Below are 19,735 nucleotides of genomic sequence, written 5' to 3' on the forward strand. Positions count from 1 at the left end.
CATTCACAAATGGTAGCTGGGGAGAACATGTGTTGCTTAAAAGGGCTAAGAATAGCCCTGCCAACAAGACCTGCCTTGAAAACTGAAATCCTTCTGAAATCCAAAAGCCAGGTTATTTGGTTCTTTAGTGGCCTGTGCACTTCAAAGCTGAAACTTTTTTAGAAACTTAACCCCTTAGGATGCAGGCGGCATGCATCACACAGAGGGGAATGACAAATGAAAACATTAAACCTGAAGAAGAAAAAAATCACATTGGAATGGGTGATGGATTTGAAGGGTTTTAGGGAATTCGCAGAAACATACTGAAGTCTAACTGCTATGCATTTTTTAAAATGGAATTGATACAGTGTATCACACCATACATTTAAAGTGCACCGAAACCGTATCATTTCTCCCACAGAATCCTCAGAATTGCAGTTTGTTAATGGTGCTGGGAACTGTAGATCTCTGAGAGGTAAACTCTAGTTCCCATGATTTGGGGGTGGGGGGTCGGAATATGCATTCACAGCTAGATGTGAATTAAATGCTCAACCCTAAAGTCTAGCTTGTGGGAGTCTGTGTTGAATTAAGAAAAAGCTTGTACGGCATATAGAATGTTGGCCTAGGTTGGCATCATTTCTTGGAAAGCAGCCCTTTGCCACTAGCTGGGAGCACGATCGGTACCCTTTGCGAATGGAAACCTGGAGATAATTGGCTGGCGGTTGATGGCAAGCCCTGTGATTCTGGACAGAATCCCACCGCCCTACAGCACTGCAGATGGTGAAACCTCTGGCTGCATTGTGATTTTGTCATTGCTAAACTTTGGGGGGCCCTTTTTCTTCCTGTCTGAATCTCTGGGAAGATGAAGTAAAGCTGTGTGGAGAGATGCATCAGGAGGGTTTAAGGACGTATATAGCAGACCAAACTAATGGGAGCATGTACAGCGACTCTGGGGAGTCGAGGGAGTTGTTTCAGTTGCTTTTCTTCTGCAGCTAGGATGTCATGGACCTTGCCCAGAGAAACTCTGAGCATATCTAGGCTACAGACTTAAATTGATTTTATCCCCTTACCACGGGGAGCACTGAAACAGCAGATCTGGGAATCTTCAACAGACAATTTTCAGCATCCTCATCAAACCGCAGTTCCCGGGATCTTTTTGAAGTTGCTTTGAGATTTATTTGTGGGCAGTGGCAAATAAATTCAGTAAATAGTAGCAGCAGTAATAGAAGTATTAGTACCAGCTGAGCTTTTAGTGTGAGAACTCCTCAGACTAGAGCTATGTTCAATATGCAGAGGCTGAATGCTCCTTAGGCAGGGGTCAGCAAACTGTTTCAGCGGGGGGCCGGTCCACTGTCCCTCAGTCCTTGTGGGGGCCAGACTATATTTTGAAAAAAATAATAATAATGAAGGATTTCCTATGCCCCACAAATAACCCAGAGATGCATTTTAAATAAAAGGACACATTCTACTCATGTAAAAACACGCTGATTCCCGGTCTGTCTGCGGGCCGGATTTAGAAGGCGATTGGGCCGGATCTGGCCCCTGGGCCTTAGTTTGCCTACCCATGTCCTTAGGTGAACCATCAATAGACGTCCAGTCAAGGAATAAGACGTATCCCTGCTTACATCACCCTGTATCTGTGATGGCTCCACCATCTCTTATACTGTCTGCTACTCTGCCTGGCAGTCTTTGGCAGAGGACTCTCCCATCTCTCCAACATCCTCTTAACTGGACAGCCACACAGAGATTGTCTTAAGTATTAAGTCGTATACAAGCAAATTAAAGAAATAAATAAAGACCACAGATTGATCTGCACACACAGCGCATGTGCTCTGCTATTGCAACATGAACTAGAAGAACCAAGTCTCATGGGCAACCCTCAATAAACCCTCCTTTATTTCAGGGAAAGTGGAGCTAATTTTGCAGATACCCTCCCAAGTTAAAAGTGCATTGTCCCGCCAACCCTATCTGCACCCCAGCTAGAATTAATTTGCATCCTGACATGGTAGAGATTCACATCACTCGCAGCATGACTTAGCATTGTATCACAAGTAGGTGAGTATGATTGATTTCACTTGGCCATTAAAGTACAGAAGAGCAGAAAAACCTGAGCCAGGGGGGAAAGGAACCAGGAAGAAAGGCTGTTAGGCAAAATACACACAGAGAGAGAGCACCATATTGGCCTTGTTTAACTACTTAAGGCTACAATCCTACTGACAATGTGTCGCCCGGTCTTCTCCTATTTCACCTATCTTGAAGCAGCTTGCACTGGCTTGCAGGACCAATTCAAGCTGCTGGACCTGATCTTTAAAACCCTAAACAGCTGAGGTCCTGATCATTTCAGGGAATTTCTCCTCCTTGTCCAGCGTTCAAGGTCTCCTAAGGGTGTCCTGTAGAGGAGACTACAAAGAGTGTGGCAAACTCTGACTCGGATGCTCTAGTCTAGAACTCTCTCCCAAGAGAGGGTCTTTCAGCTTTCTTCCTGCTGTCTCTCCAGTAGTTTAAGGCTGTTGTTTTTTATTGGACTTTCAATTTTTGATATTGCCTGTCCTAATTTCTGTTTGGTGTGCAGGTTCTGCCCCTATTTAATAGGGCTGTTTTGCTGGTTTGAATTCACTGTTTTGATGTTGTTTATGTATTTTGTAAATGACTCTCTTTTAACATGAAATGTGGCATAATAAATAAAAAGAAAAACATCACCGTTTCTTCTTTATAATAACTGGTGCTAATATTCAACTATACACACACACACAAACAAGCAAGCACACACCCACCCCAGACTGATATATAAGACAGGGAAACTGAGCAGTTCTACAATCTCCTACCCAATCAGTCCCACGAGACACCCAAACCCTGTATTGCTCTGATGCTGTTAAGATTTCCTGCAAAGCTTCACATTGGTGCACCTGATCCCTGCAAACCACAAGGGCACTCCACCAATCCTCTTGCTACTCCAAACAAGCTAGTAGGATCAACATGAGCGGTAGAGCTTGGCACTTCTAGTGCCAAATTCCTGTTTGCGCTGCTCAGAGCTAAAGTTGTAGTGGCAGGGCTCGTTGAAAAAAGTTTTGAATTCTGCACTTCAGATCCAGTATGCATACTGCACTAGGATTTGGGGGACTGGGGTTCAAATCCCTTGGCCATGGAGCTCACTGGATGACTTCAGACAAGTCAACATCTCTCAGCCAAACCTACTTTGCAGGGTTGTTGTGAGGATAAGAGAGAGAGAGGATAAGTTGTGCATCCTTGGAGCTCCTTGGAGGAAAGGTGGGATATAAATGTAATAAGAATAATCTTATGCTTCAAAAGGCCAGTTTCTGTAACCTGCATAAGTTATGCAACTTAAGTACATGTACATCTTATATTCCACCATTAATTTTGGTTCTGCTAATCATGGGGGAGCAGGTGGGCACTACACAGGGCATTGAAATCCTGCCTTCAACCACTGAAAACCTTGTTCTGCAACCCCGGGAGCTTCTGAGATTTTAGCAGATCTTGCCTACACATTTTCAGGCCTAACTTCACAGCCGTAAGCACACAAAAAATGTAAGGAAGTTGCATTCCATTACAGTGATACCTCGGGTTAAGAACTTAATTCATTCTGGAGATCTGTTCTTAACCTGAAACTGTTCTTAACCTGAGGTACCACTTTAGCTAATGGGGCGTCCCTGCCGCCGCCGCCGCCCTGCCGCCCCCGCACGATTTCTGTTCTCATCCTGAAGCAAAGTTCTTAACCCGAGGTACTATTTCTGGGTTAGCGGAGTCTGTAACCTGAAACATCTGTAACCCGAGGTACCACTGTAATTTACTGCTATATATATTTACCTGGACTGAGCAACAATGTTTTCCTTTCCTTACTTTTTCCTCCCAGATTCACATGGCCTCCCCCTGCCCCTAAGAAACCTATTTAGTGTTGTGATATTTTGCTCCAGGAATCAAAAACTCCAGTGGCTACATGAGGCTCATGTTCTGTGATCCTTCAGCAAATAGGATAGTTTGCATCATCTTTCTGCATCATAATTTGACTAGTAGTATGGAGAATATAACAGATTTGTTTCCTTCAACATGCTTCACGGGTGTAACTCAGGTATTCTTCTTTTCCTCTGTGTGCTATTAAATGGCTAAGCAATTGGAGATGCAACATTCCCTGCGAGGCAGGAGAAAAGATAAATGAACAGGGAGGCAGCTGGTTGTAAACTGTCACAGATAGGAGTGAGAGGCGTAAACACGGTTGCTTCATCTCTTGCAGGCTGGCTGGTACCTGACTCATTGAAAGATCAGAGAACATTACAATTACATTTACGTATTTGTATCCATTATTTGATTGCCTAGCAGAGACCATTTGGCACTTGGCTTGAGTGGGAAAGCCAGCCTTGGTAAGTGGGTGAAATATTTTGCAAGCCCAAATGCCGTCATATCTCAGGAAAAGCCTCCACCGGGCACATCCTAAGCCCGCCCACCCGCCACTCTGGCTGAATCACCCACAGCACTTAGGCAGCCTCTTTCCCTCTCAGTCTTTCTTCTTCATTTGGTGGGATGGTTCTCTCGCAAATGTTCATCATTTGATGACTGCAATATCAGGTGATGATGGCCTGCATAATGAGTACTCCAGTGTTGTACACATACGTATGAATGAGTCATAAGTTTTTGCCTTCAACGTGCCGTGTCTCATACCCAGCTGCCCATAGATACATATCCCTGCTCCACCAGTCTTTTCTTCCCTCTTTATCCCCTTCTATCCTGTCATATTCTCACTTTTCTCAACCTTTTCATGCAACCAAGGCAGCACCTGGGGTCAGAGCAAAACATCTGCCTTTTCTCATTCACCTCCTGCAGACAGCCACCACCTGCAGCATTTTCAGCCACAGGAAGACGAATATATTGATCTCTTTCCCTACTTTTACCTACAAGACTTGGAACGGAAACCACTGTCCGAGCGTGAGATCTGTTCTCTAGTGCTGCTTGTCATTTTAGATGGAAAGGCTTGCTGAGAAAAAAATTCTACTCCATTTAACTTCAAAGACAATTGCAAACATATAAGAGCAATGCTCTATGAAACCTCAAAAGCCAAAGAGAGACTTTCCAGTAGTTGGGAGGGGGGACAAGGTTATAATGTTCTGCATAAGTCATAGCTCCTTCCTGTGACTAACATCAGCAGAGTAAGACATGCTAGATTTGTAGATTTGCAATAATCTGCACAAAGTTCAGATTTCATCTTTTCTTGGTGAATAGCCAGAGTTCTCTTAGAGCAAATATGTATTTTGTGACCACACAGTACATACTAACCTCCTTTAAAAATACAATTTTTAAAGTATTTCTAATTTATTTATAAGATCCAGCCAGCTAAAGTTTACATTTGGCAAGCTTAGTGAGGTAAATGAATATGTGAAGGCTTGGTTGATTGATGGATACAACACCAAATATCGGATGAGGCAGCTGAAAACATTCACCCCCTATCACAACACCTCAGACAAAAGATCTCATCGTATCAGCTCATTATATAAAGCACAATACTTTTCCTTCCAATGAAAGCAGTTCTCAATAACGAATCATCAGCAGATGAAACATGGAGCAATGTTCATATATGAATTCTGAAATGTGCATCTGTCAAACAATAACAACAATCCCCAAGCATTGTGGGCTCCAGACATCCGATGTATTGTGAAAGTATGCACATTTGTGCTCATGATGGCATACTGGTGCATTCAAGCTATATGAAGCTACAATTTACAGTCAGAACATTGGAACATGTAGTCCACTCTTGTGTATTCCAATGTTCAGCAACAATTACTCAAAGTCTAAGGCAGAGGTCATTGTAGTGTTGGAGTCACGTCCATGTTTTACATATATTCCAGTTCACAAAGGGTTGGAACAGTTCCAGTCCAGGTCTTGCATAGGGGCTCTAGAGACCAGTTCCTAAGGTGGCAAAGGACTGAGATTTCTAGTGCTCTCTTTGTTATGCTTGATGTTTGCTTGAGGTTTGGTGTTGTTTTGTTTCGTTGTTTTGTTTTGTTTTGTTTTGGGAAGCATTTTAGTGACCATCCTTTGTACTGCTCCTACAACTTACAGTCCTTTCACTGAAGATGCCAAGAGTTGAACCAGTGATCTCCTGCTAGCAAAAAATGTATTCTGCTACTGAGCCATGGACCCCCTAAGAAACCTATTTTTAAAATGTTTAAAATACCCTGGCGCTTTCTTGAAAGCTTTAACCGAAATAAGTAGGCTAGTTCGTTTGAGGACCAACGTAGAAGGTTATTCATTTCATGTTTTGGTTATTCCATCCTAAGACCATCTGTAATTTGAATCAAAGGCGGGTCAAGACGACTCCCCAAAACATCTGTTTTCACAGAAACAGCTGCCATGTGGTTCACAGTTGGGTTTGGGCAAATGTGCATGATGCCCACTGGCACTTGGAGGGATTCTATATTAAGCATCATGCATTTAAGGGTACTGCTGGCCTCCAGAGTCAAAACCAGTGAGAAAATAGAAATATACTAGGCTGCCTTCCTAAATTTTCATGTCTCTCTCTCTCTCTCCCTCTCTCTCCACATGAAAGTGTGATATAAGAGAAAATATGCAGACACTCAAATGCCCCTCAAGGGGTGGGAGAGGGGAAGTTGCAAGGAAAGGCCAGCTCAGTCAGTAGAGATCAGTCAATAGAACAGCTCAGTCAGTAGATCTCAGGGTCGTGGGTTCGAGCCTCACATGGAGCAAAAGATACCTGCACTGCAGGGAGTTGGACTAGATGACCTCAGGGTCCCTTCCAACTCTTCGATTCTATGTGCTTGTCCTGGGCCTGAATAAAATTAACCCTTCATTGACTGAACTTATTTTCATAAAAGCCCACCATCCTTCCATATCCAACTTAGGTCCCCAATATCTGAAATATTGTTTCCTTCCTACAGACTCTCTCGGGTGTTAAGATCTGCAGAGGTGGCTCTCTTGATAGTTCTGCCCCCCCCCCATATATATATGCACCAATGACAACATATCCTATCTAAAGGGCTGTCATATGGAGGATGGAACAAGCTTGTTTTGTCCTGCTCCAGAGACCAGAACCCAAACCAATGGTTTCAAGTTACAAGAACTGAGATTCTGACTAAACATCAGGATGAATTTTCTGACAGTAATATCTGTTTGATCAGTCTCACAAGAGGTAGATGCTTCTTCCTTGGAGGTTTTTAAGCAGAGGTTGGATGGCCATCTGGCACGTATGATCTGGTTGATATTCCTGAAACGGAGGACTAGAAGACCCTCAGGCCTTCCAACTCTATGATTATCTCTCTTGGTTAAATAAACTTTGTCTTTACCCTTCTTCTGTGTTAGTTTTCCTTTCTTCCTTAACTTCAGCAGCAACAAAATATGACCAGGGGATGGGAAAATCTGGAGCTAGGTCAACATTAGTGCACTGTAAGTCCGTTGGAAACAATGAATTTGCCTCAGGTAAAGGAAGGGGGAAACAGGAGGAGAAAATGGATGCCCAGCCAGTGATCAGTCATCCTACGGCACCTGAGCATGCGTTTTGACACCTGGTACTTGAAATCTAATTCAGGTTCTATCGATACATTTAAACTGCAATCCTATACCGAGCCTTCCATGAGACTTACTTTTGAGATCGGATTGCACTCTGAAAGACTGTAAATGTATCCAATTTAGGTTTTTGCTGCTTCACATTGACTGACAAGGGATCTCCCCAAAGTGCCCCAAAATGTCTAGCTGCAAGCTTGCTGGCCACCTTCCAACATTCATAGTGGAGAGGCTCTCCGTTCTACTTTGGATAGCAATACGGGTGGTCTTCTGCAATTCACAAGGCTGGCATAGCATAAAATCTGATACATCAATAAAGAACCCAGTCCTTGATACATTTCTTTTTTTAAAAAAAAAGTTATGTGTTAAATACATAAATATAATAAATATAATAAATGATTTTATAAACTGTCTATTATTAGTAGTAGTACAAAATTTATATATTACCCTTTATCAAAAGATCCCAGGGTGATGTACGACATGAAAAACATTTTACAGAGCATAAAAAAATTATACAAAGCATAGTAATAGGCAGCGTAATAATAAAATAATCATAATAACTGCCCCCCCTTACCTTTAACAGGCCCTATGTTATATAATGGCCAAAGGCCTGGGTAAAGAGCAAAGTTCTTGCCTGGTGCCCAAAGATATGTAATGATGGTGCCTGGTGAGCCTCCCTGGGAAGAGCATTCCATGGTCAGGGAGCCACCACAGAAAAGGCCCGTTCTCATGTTGCCACATCACACCAAATTCAAGAGGGGCACTGGCATGCACAATCCTCACCTGCTTTGCTGTTTGATTCAGCTGTAGTACCATTTAGCCTGTGCTGACAGAAAAGGAAGATGTGATAAGCCAGGGATGGGGAATCTGGGGCCCTCCAAACAGTGGTGGCTGTTGCCCATTAAGACTAGAAAGCAGGGTGCCCAATTGTAGGGGGCACCAGAGCCAATGACAGAGCCATCCTCTTCCCTGCTGAGTTCTGCAAGGGGCAACACAGAGACTGAGGGGGAAGAAGCTGACAACCAGTGCCACCCCAAACCCCACCTGTTTTAAGAAGACAGGCAGGTGGACCCTCACTGAAGCTGGTGGGGTAGTGCCCCATTATTATTATCATACCCTGGCCATCTGACTGGGTTGTCGCAGTCACTCTGGGCAGCTTGCAACATATATAAAACATTAACTATGAAAACAAATCCCCATATACGGATGGCAGGTTGGGTAACTCCATACCCTCCAACATTTCTCCAATGAAAATGGGGACGACGTCCTAAGGAAAAGCAGGACATTCCAAGTTCAAAACATAAACCGAGACGTCTTCTGTAACTCAGGAACTGTCCCTGGAAAACAGGGACACTTGGAGGGTCTGCGATATAAGTAAATAAACAATACTCAAGCCAAGGTATCGGGCTTGACTACATAAGGGCAAACTGTGTCCATGCCATTTCAATGGTTAACTGCTATCAAGTGACTTAAGGTAAGGGTGGGGCTTTAGCACCTTATTGTGCCCACAGCCTGGTTGAAGCAAGGCAACGTTGGATCAACTCCAGATGCCGCCAACATTATCCGGAAGACTGGAAAGACTCCAGGACATTGCAGGTCCGAGCCACAAGCAGAGTCAGGTGCACCTCAGGTCACCCTGACCTGGGTTCTGAAGGTGCAGTGCAAACAGACCTGCTGGAAATATCACAATAAATTCAGACGATTATGGAATCAACCAGTAACCACTGATATTTCCTTCCAGTGCCAAAACGTCCAACTCCACAGTGCAAAATGAACATAATAGTACAAACGGGCAGTGTTTTATGGGACCTTCAACAACATGCCTGGAATGTGAAGAGGGGGCTTTCCCCCTTTCCCTCCCACCTTAAGGCCTTTCCTCTGCTGTGCTATATTAGTGGGATCAGATTTAGGGCTGACAACTAGTTGTGAAGCTGAGCATTTGATTACTACACAGTAAGAGGAAATTGTGGCATGACAGTAAAGGTAAAGGTTAAAGGGGATGACTCGGGGGTTGCAGCACTCATCTCGCTTTATTGGCTGAGGGAGCTGGCGTACAGCTTCCGGGTCATGCGGCCAGAATGACTAAGCCGCTTCTGGCATGACAGTAGAGGCAAGTTAATCTACTGTTTTCTTATCTCTTCGATCCACCGCCATCAGTTTTCTGTAAATCCTGCCAGTGCATAAGTCCTTTGGGGTAATTATTTTTCTTTTAATTTACAGGTGTGTATACTTCTGCATACCAATAATACCCAGGTAGAGACCATTTGCTTACTTTTGGGTAGTCCTGTTTTGCTTCCAAACAATAATAATAATAATAGGAGTAGTAGTAATTTATTTATACCCCACCCACCTGGGCAGCTTTCAACAGAATATTAAAATACAATAATCTATTAAACATTAAAAGATTCCCTAAACAGGGCTGCCTTCAGCTTGGGTGATCATGTGATCACCCAAGCTCACAATTAGAATGATTATGGGCCATCTGATGTGCTATTCCTTGCATTTATACACTTTATATCACAATGTCATGAGCAACAACCCAGGAATAAGAATTCATCTAATTCCCCAACATTCCCCCCCCCCCATTTTTAGATACAAACCAGGACCCAAGTTAAGGGAAGAACATCAAACACAATACATATTTCTAGATCATACAAGCAAACAGTACTTCTTAAAATTGCACAGTTATACTATACTTTTAAAAACTGACATTAATAATTCAATTCATATATTTAATAGAGAAATCACTAGTTATATATATATTACTCTGCTCTGCTGACTGAGCTATCCCAGCTACAAGTAGGGATTCACACAATTGAATACTTCTCTATACAAGGGGTAGGGGGGCTCTGCACATAGAATGACTATGTAGACTCTTCCCCCCTCCCCGACTTACTAGTTGTTTTTTAAATGTTCAAGAAAAATTTGGGTTTCTTTTTTTGCTTCTGTAGGAAGGAACACTCCGTTATGTGCGCTCCCACCTGCAGTTTGAAGTGGTACTTCCAGACAAAGGTTTATCACCTCTCAGTGAGAACCAAACTACATGTTATACCACACCAATGGTTTATCTTCTGTCTATCCTTAAACTTAATGCAGTCACAAGGAAGGAGAGGCTGCTAATTTGAACAGGGAAGTGGCTTAGAGATTTTCAACTCTGTTTCCCCATCCTATTGTGCCAGTCTAAACCACATACCCCCTAGCTGCTATTTGAAAAGAAATGATAATTCAGGCAACTGCATTCCACCCACCAGCAAAATGTAAGAAAAGGGTGAGGAGGGAAGGGATTCGGACAACAGTGCAGGGAGGGAAGTGTTAAAATGCCTCCAGGTTGCATGTGAAGTCCAATTAGCAGTTCCTTTCCCTCACTATAGCTGCATTTAGTAAAAGCAAACAGGGGAAGATTAATCAACTACTAATCTCCTGATGCCGCAGGTGGCGCTGTGGGTTAAAGCCTCAGCGCCTAGGGCTTGCCGATCGAAAGGTCGGCGGTTCGAATCCCTGCGGCGGGGTGTGCTCCCGCTGCTCGGTCCCAGCGCCTGCCAACCTAGCAGTTCGAAAGCACCTCCGGGTGCAAGTAGATAAATAGAGACCGCTTACCAGCGGGAAGGTAAACGGCGTTTCCGTGTGCGGCTCTGGCTCGCCAGAGCAGCGATGTCACGCTGGCCACGTGACCCGGAAGTGTCTCCGGACAGCGCTGGCCCCTGGCCTCTTAAGTGAGATGGGCGCACAACCCCAGAGTCTGTCAAGACTGGCCCGTACGGGCAGGGGTACCTTTACCTTTAATCTCCTGATGCAGCATGCAATGAGAATAAAGTCATGGGAACTAGGCCCTTATGTTCAAAATGATGCCTCCTTTAATAATAATAAAAAACCACACTGTATACAATACCAGCATGCTTTGCCAGGAAAATGGCCAGAACCTCTCTTTCTTTTTTCTCTCTCTAGTATGTTCATTTGTATGATTTGCAAGGAGGAGGATTTTATGTGGGAGAGATTCAAGCATTTGACATCTTCCCACAGACACACTTGCAATCTGAAATGGTGCAGCTCAGCAATGGATAATGTGGGTCTTCTTTGGCTGATCTGCTTCTCCCTCTTGTATGGAAGCAGTGCCTTAAATCCCAGTCAGCTTTCCTCCACCTGCTGCCCTCCAGATGTTTCAGACTGCAGTTTCTATCATCCCTGACCATTAGGCACATACTGCCTGGGGATTATGAGAGCTGTCTTTATCACATTTTTTTTATGCTGTGACCCCCCCCCCCCGAGATCTAAAGATGAAGGGTGACACTAACTAACTAACTAAATAAATAAATAAATAAATAAATAAATAAATAAATAAATAATGACAACTACTACAACACAATGGAATTATTAGCACCTCTCCAGGAATCGTTGGGGGAATTCTGTGGAGGGAGCCATGATAGTTACATTAATATAAAGCTTATAAAGAGGTTTGTATTGTAGAATATGCTCCCTGCTCCAACATATACCCTTAAAAGTACAACTCTGTTTAGAAAATCTAGGTGTCTTTGAAAATCTCCCGCTTGCTTTCCTCTGCCCTCTGCCAGACAGACACTCACAGATCTGAATTTGTTTGCTCCCAGGCATAAAATCATTTCTCCACACAGCGGAAACCAACCGACACATAACTAAGATGTGTGGGATTGAAAGCAAGGGGTGTCACCCAGGAGTGAGCAGTCTTATTTATTTTTATTTTTTGTTTCAGCTACTTTGTATTTCCTTTCACACATTGGAGGGCCAACCGTTCCTAAATATAGTGAAAGTTTTTGCTTTGTTCCATTCCCTGTTGGAAATAAACCTTACCCATTCTCCCTTTCTTCCCTTTCCATTATATCATGGCATCAGAAACCTTAAGGTGCAAAGTATGCACAGCTAAACAAGTTATTTGGGCAGTAACAAGACAGAAAATCAAATAAGTGGGGATTTGTGTAGCCCCTTTAATGGCCAAAAAAATACAACAAGAAGAAATGAAATAACATAATTTCCTGATTTTTAATGACACCCCAAAACACTGACAGAGGTGCATGCCTCAATTTGCCTAATGTTAGAGCCCTGGCTGGGGCTTTCTAACATATTGAGAAGATGGAGCATTCAGAAAATTAGAGAAAAGAGCTCTCACAAGAGAGGAAACTGAATGCATGAAAGCATACTAGGCATTCTCCAACCAATACTGGTCTGAAGCTCATATGGCTGAACGGTGACGAAGGAGAGTTAGAGGAAAAAGAAAACAAATCAAGTTTTGGTGAAATGAAGACAGCCCAGAGGCCATGTATTTTGTAAATGTGTACAATTACTCAACCAAGGAACACATTTTAATGATATGAAATGTATATTTAAAACGACAGACCAGAAGGACACATAGGCCTTTCAATGTCAGTAATGTTAGCTAGAGAAAGGCAGTAAGAAAACCTACACAATATACAACCTGGCCAGGAAACATCAACAATATATGGCATGTTCAAAAATAATGTTCGACTGTGCAATATGGTGCTTTCAGTTTTGAATGAGAAGGCTTCTTTTCAAAGACAGTTTATGAAGTGTCAGCTATTAGCTTGCTCAGGGGCTTAGGGAGGGCAGCATGCCAGGAGGAGTGCCATCTCTGCAGTTTCTCTTGGACTTTAAGCACAGCACAGTACAGCACTATTCAGCCACCCTGTACTACTGACGGTGAATGAGATAAAGTGGAGATGTGTGACTCTCCAGATTTATCAACGACTCTTTGAGAGACGCTGCAGGGTTAACTGACTTGGCAAGTGGGACATATAAGAGCCCACTCTGGCTGTAGAAATTGCTAATACTGCTGGACATTCAAAGGGTGGAAACTTGTTCCTACAACCAAGTCCACGAGGATGACTTGGCAGGATGACCTGGCAACCCACAGAAGAACTATAGGTACTTTGTTCAGTTCTGTAACTTTGGGATCAGGTGCTCAAAGGAAATATAGGTAGTGCTGGTAATCATCTCCGAACAATTTCTGGGTATTTGCTGACTTCTGGACTCATTAAATACGTTTCTTGCAACAAAGGAAAGCACTTGAATATATTTATTAATATATATAAACATAGAGAGAGGGACGCAGGTGGCGCTGTGAGTTAAACCACAGAGCCTAGGGCTTGCCGATCAGAAGGTCGGCGGTTCAAATCCCCGTGACGGGGTGAGCTCCCGTTGCTCAGTCCCTGCTCCTGCCAACCTAGCAGTTCGAAAGCAGGTCAAAGTGCAAGTAGATAAATAGGTACCACTGCGGTGGGAAGGTAAACGGCATTTCCGTGTGCTGCTCTGGTTCGCCACATGACCCAGAAGCTGTACGCCGGCTCCCTTGGCCAATAAAGCGAGATAAGCACCGCAATCCCTTTACCTTTAAACATAGAGAGAGAGAGAGAGAGAGATAGGAAACTCCTTCAGACCTATCTAGCTACCGTATTTGGCTTTCCTTTCTGAGGAGCCAGTTCTCTTCAAAAATATACATTTGTCATCATATAAATAGGGACGAGTGTTACAGCCCCAACAAATCTTCCTTTCCAAAAACTCACATTTCCATTTCCCCTCCACAAAAAGAATCTCTTCAGCAGGAAAAGGCTATTGCTGTTATTTACTAACAAGTCAAAATGAATTTTAAAGCTTCAAAATACCCCATAGCTTATGATAGCATCCTTTCCAGAGTAAAACCAGTTTGAAATGATGGCAATTCATCTGCTGGAAGATCACAAGCACTTTTAGGAAACTCTGAGCATTCTACGACTTAACTACACCCTCCCCCCCAAAAAACAACACCTCAGAAATTAGTAAGTAATTGCACAAGATGCAATGCATAAAGCATACTTGAGCCCCCACCTATTTTGATGGGATTTAGATGCACCTAACTTTCTCAAGGTTGCATTCATAATTCTCAGCATAGCAGTGTTATTTCTGTCATCACACAGACACACATACATCCCTACTTCATCACCACTTTCAAATTAAAAATAGAAATGAATCCACGTTTGCACAGCCAGGTTATGCCATATCTTGGGGGAAGCAGGGGAAGCCGATAGCTGAATATCAAATCATGACAGCAACCTAGCAACCATATATATTTAAAAGGTTTGGGTGCTTTTGTGTAGCTGGGTGCCAGGAATAGCTGAAGCAGATCTATTCTTCCATTCGTAATCCGAAAAATGTGAAAAGGGGAAGGGAGAAACTCCAGCTGCTGGTCTATTTTGGAGGGTCCAAATAGCCTGTCAGATGCCACGTTAGCAAATATAGAGCATTAACACTGTTTTAGCTAAAAAGCATTCTTACAAAGACTGGGGTGGGTGGGTGGGGATCCTCATTATACTCTGTTTCCTAACCTTCAAAATGGGATGGCATTTTAAGCATATTCTACCTTCTGGGTAGCTATACGTAAAACTGGAAGGGGAAATCCTAACAAGGCATCTGTAAGCCACATTACACATCGTTTGGAGTAATCCCACTGAGCAGGAAATGGCTGTTGGCTTCACTGTTTGCCTTGACAAGAATCTCAAATCCACAGTGGGGAAATATATTTATTAGGACCTACCCAAGCATCACAAAATAACAATCAAGGTTTGGAGTTCTCCAGAACTCTTCATCAGACCATGTATTAAGCAAAGGGGAAGTGGGAGGGGGGTGAGAACGAAAAAGTTGGCATGATGTTAAAGTCCTTAGCAAGAGTCGAGACATCCCTTTACAGGAAAATGGCAGTGAAGAGGCAACACTTTGCTTCCCTGAGACGTCCCTTTTGAGCTCTTTCTTGATGGATTTTTTGTTAAAGCTGACATGCTCCAGGTTTTAGTGGGCCTCTAAAGGTTGAGGCAGAAGGGAGATGGCAGGGTTGGCACTGCTCACATTCACTGGGCTGATTCACACATATCTGCTCATCACTTGATGAGAAAGGAGACGTTTCACATCTCAAATGCAACTGAGTCCATTCACATGCCGAGCTGCACATCTGGCAATGGCATGCGTGCGCAAATGGGCCCAGGGAGGGACAACCAAGAGGGAGTCACCAATGCAGAAGGATAACGATTAGCCAAGTCAACAGCTTCACACAAATATATATGAAAAATAAGCTGCCTTGAGACAACTTTGTTATCATTTCACCTTTCAGCAGTGGTTGCCCCCATAGCCCTCAGGTGTACGGAGAACAGAAGCAGCATGAACCAAGAAATCTTGCTTACACCATGTTCCATCATTTGCCAGATTTCATGGAGAACCTTTTGCCCTCCACATGTTGCTGAACTACAACCCCAATCACCCCGGCCATTGGCAATGCTTCAGGGGCTGATGGGAGCTGTAGTTAAGCTAGATCCAGAGGGCCAAAGGTTCTGCATCACTGGTATAACACATGAAACATTGGTGACAGGTGTGGATTTTCCGCAGGTGTTGGCTTTCCAGTCTTATTTTTTTACTCCTAGTCTCACAGCAGCAGCGACCTACAGCCAGTGAGCAGGAGATGGAGTCAGGCAGCAAAACGCAGCGGCTGGCTGACTTGCTCAGTGTAGCTCATGGCTCAGTATGGCTTGTTTTGCGTAAGTGGTATGGGACTTCTTTTGCTCAAATGGAGGGCAGAAGGCTCTAGAAGCAGTGTCTGAACATCATGGGACTCAGGCTACAATCCTGAACACAATGAGGCTGCTTAAATCCTACCAAAGTCAATGGGATAGGAGTAACCCAACTATGCACAGGATAGCCACCGAGTGACCCAGTCCAGAGAAATTTACATAGCAATCCTTTGCAAGTCTACAGAAAGCTAATTCTCACTGTGTTCCATGTGCTTGCTCCCTAATAAGTGTGGCTTAGGACTGCAGTCCTAGTTGTGCTTCCGTCCCACTGAAATCAACAGCACAAGTTAGTTGTGGCCTGCCATTTCAGTGGGTCTCATGAGTGAGCAGCTTTCTCTGGATCAGGGACAATATTTCCAAGACCAGTCCTAGGTCGGCTGTAGCCCAAGTATTGGAGCGTAACACACAAATGCAGAAGTAAATTCCATTGAAATCAATGGGAGGCTTGCACCAAAGTAACTGGAGAGACCACAAAATATTCGGCCCACTGCAATCAATCAACACAAGCCTTCCTGCACAAGCACCAGCCAAAGAAACAACAGCTGTGTGGTTCTCTGTAGCTCCCTGCTTCTTTCAGTGGAGCTTGCATGGGAGTACCTCCTCACAGGATTCTGCCCAAAATGTGTTTTCGGACAGCCGAAATCCCAAATGTCTTGAGTTAACAGAATGCAATGGGCAAGGGTCCCATGGATTTCAGAGAGGGTGAGATACTCAAAATCCTGGTTCCTGCGATATGTGTGTGTAGATACAGACCTGTTTCCCACCACCACCTATTGCTCAGTTATTTTACTTGACAGTTTTCAGCAGTCACCTTAAGGTGGGCAATGTGGCCAGGTCTCTTCCACAACAATACTTCTGGCAAGCTAAAATGTTTCTGCCTCTACAGTACTTATGGGATTCTCCCTCCATGGCAGATGACAATTCCACATGGATTCTGCTTACAAAGAAGGGCAGAAAGAGCCATACAGAGTGGCTCAGTTTGAATTCTGACCTTAGAGGGAGCAAAATTTTGATAAAATGGGAAGAAACAGGGGTGAACGAGAAGGGGTGGGCAGTGTGTGATTGTTTCAGGAATATTCACCCATTTAAATGTCTTCTTTGTGTTCTGTTTACATGTATTTTCACAGTCTGCCATCACTTCTGGCAAGTATTACAAATGGCAAATCCCAAATTCCCCCTTTCCTCACCAAAACGCATTCACTGTCATTAGATCTAACATGAATGGGCAGTAAAACTCTTGAATTGGATTATACATATTCTGAGTTACCATTTGTAACTTTGGGGGCCACCGAATCCATGTTGTTAGCTAGTTTATCCATTGATTTGTTACCACCTATGGCTAAACCGTAGGGACGCAGGTGGCGCTGTGGGTTAAATCCTCAGCGCCTAGGACTTGCCGATCGAAAGGTCGGCGGTTCGAATCCCTGCGGCAGGGTGCGCTCCCGCTGCTCGGTCCCAGCGCCTGCCAACCTAGCAGTTCGAAAGCACCTCCGGGTGCAAGTAGATAAATAGGGACCGCTTACCAGCGGGAAGGTAAACGGCGTTTCCGTGTGCGGCTCTGGCTCTGGCCAGAGCAGCGATGTCACGCTGGCCATGTGACCCGGAAGTGTCTCCGGACAGCGCTGGCCCCTGGCCTCTTAAGTGAGATGGGCGCACAACCCCAGAGTCTGTCAAGACTGGCCCGTACGGGCAGGGGTACCTTTACCTTTACCTTTATGGCTAAACCAAACAAAATGTGATTTGGACATAGCAAAATCAACAGTACTTGCCGTTAGAAAGTCAAACCCATCAGAGTGCAAGAGAGACCTGGCAGCAATAATAGAGCAAATTGGGTAGCAAGTTTATTACTGCCAAGGTATGTTTCCTTCTCAGCCTGTGTGAGGTGGGAAGGAGTAGCTGAAGCCATCATTCAACAAGGAAAAGAGGAACCCTCACCACTGTCCTGAAGACTCCCTGTCCACTTCAGACAAAAGAAGTCTCAAGCTTTGAACCTCAGCTCACCCATGGCCACTACTGAACTGCTGGTCCAACACAGTTTTATCCAGAATCTGAGGTTATTGCCTTTTGAGGATTTCTTTAACTTTTCATGCAGCAACAACAAACAAGGCCCTCTGCTCTCCTAGTACCAAAGAAGCAGGAGACAACCTGGGGCAGCAAACACACAACAAACAACTCTTGCTGAACTGATGATGGTTAGAAGGCAGGAGGTTGAATTACTGTCATTGTGTTAGAGTAACAATAAACCTTTGATGTTACTACTCTGACTTCTATTAACGCTAAAACTCAATATATGGAAAACAGTATCAGAAGAGGAAGAAAGGGAAAATGGAAGGGGGAAATGAAGAGAATAGTAAACAAAGGGGCATGGGGAAAACATGGAGAAGGGACACAGTAAATTAGAAAGGACTAAAAGAAGTGACGGAAAGAAAATGAATCTTCCCATCCCTTGCAGTTTACTTGGGACTAAGGCTGCAGTCCCTGAGTCCTTTGAAGAAGGGCTTCTGAAGAAACAGGTTTAGGACTGAGCTGCAGGTGACATTCAAAAGCACTTGCTCTCCTAAGCAGATGCCCTCAAGAATGAAGCCTCTGAACTCACTGGGACCCATTTCCCTGTCAACACCCAAAGGCTCCAGCTGCAGGGTTGCAATCTTAACATACAGTTTATTTGTAAGTTTCCCTGAAATGAGTTGCAAATAATACCAGGGATAGAAGGGCCGCTTCACACATTCTGCAGGTGTAAACCCCCACCTTCCCCCCACTCCACGGCCATTCGCAGCTCCCTGGAGAAGACAACTGCAAGACACACGAATGGGCGCGCTTTGCACGACCTCAGCTTCCAGCCCCGCACTAGGCAACGTGTGAAGCGGCCCTCAAGCGGGAGAACCCGGGAAGGAAGAGAAACGTTACCTTCTCCTTGCCCCCACAGTGGCAGCAGACGGTCCACAGGTACTTGAGGGTCCTCCAGAGCAGGATAATAAAGAGTCCCCCGAAAAAGGTGACCATGGACGAGGCCAGGAAGGCCCACCACATGCGCTGCCCGCTGTCGCAGGGGACCTCCATGGTCATGGGGATGATGACCGCGTTGATCGCCTTGGCGGGCGCCGAGGAGGAGTCCGCGTTCAGGTTGCTGCTGGCGCTGATGGGGCTGTTCATCTTAAGGCCGCCGCTGCCGCCGCCGCCGCCGCCTCCTCCTCCCGAGTAGTAGCTACTGGAGCCGCTGGAGCCGCCGCCGCCGCCGCCGCCTCCTCCGCCGCCGCCGCTGCCATTTGCCATGGCTAACAGCGGTCAGGGCGAGCCGCCGGGGCCCCGGGGAGTTCCCGCTGCTGCTGCTGCTGCCGCCGCCAGCGCCCTCGGCCAAGCCCATCCCCAGCCATAGCGCTGCTCTTCGGCGGGGAGGCGCGCAAGCCGAGCCTCAGCGCACGCACGTCCAGGCAGGCGGCCGCCGCTCGGCACCTCTAGCTCTGGCGCCCTCGCCGCCGCCTTCCAAGATTCCGGCGCGAGGGAACCGAGCGGGAAATAAAGGCGCCGCCGCCGCCGCCGCCGCCTCCCGGTAGCCAAATCAGCGGCTCCCCCTTCTCCCCACCCCCCTCCCCGAAATCAAGCCAGCAGCCACCCCTCGCGCCGGCACCTCACGACGCCCGCCACGA

The 19,735-nt window shown here is 45.1% G+C and overlaps 1 protein-coding gene across 15 annotated transcripts in view; it reads right to left on the reverse strand.

The window, feature by feature from the left end:
• KCNMA1 (potassium calcium-activated channel subfamily M alpha 1) overlaps positions 1–19,478 on the reverse strand; it is a 559,506-nt gene extending 540,028 nt beyond the window's left edge. For all 15 annotated transcript variants that reach the window (XM_079976992.1, XM_079976987.1, XM_079976997.1 and 12 more), the window contains exon 1: positions 18,996–19,478. In XM_079976992.1, coding sequence (XP_079833118.1) covers positions 18,996–19,361 — 366 coding nt within the window. In that variant the 5' untranslated portion in view covers positions 19,362–19,478. The remainder of the gene's footprint in view (positions 1–18,995) is intronic.
• Positions 19,479–19,735: the final 257 nt, after the last annotated feature.

Source organism: Podarcis cretensis (assembly GCF_951804945.1).
Source record: "Podarcis cretensis genome assembly, chromosome: 5".
Taxonomy (NCBI): domain Eukaryota; kingdom Metazoa; phylum Chordata; class Lepidosauria; order Squamata; family Lacertidae; genus Podarcis; species Podarcis cretensis.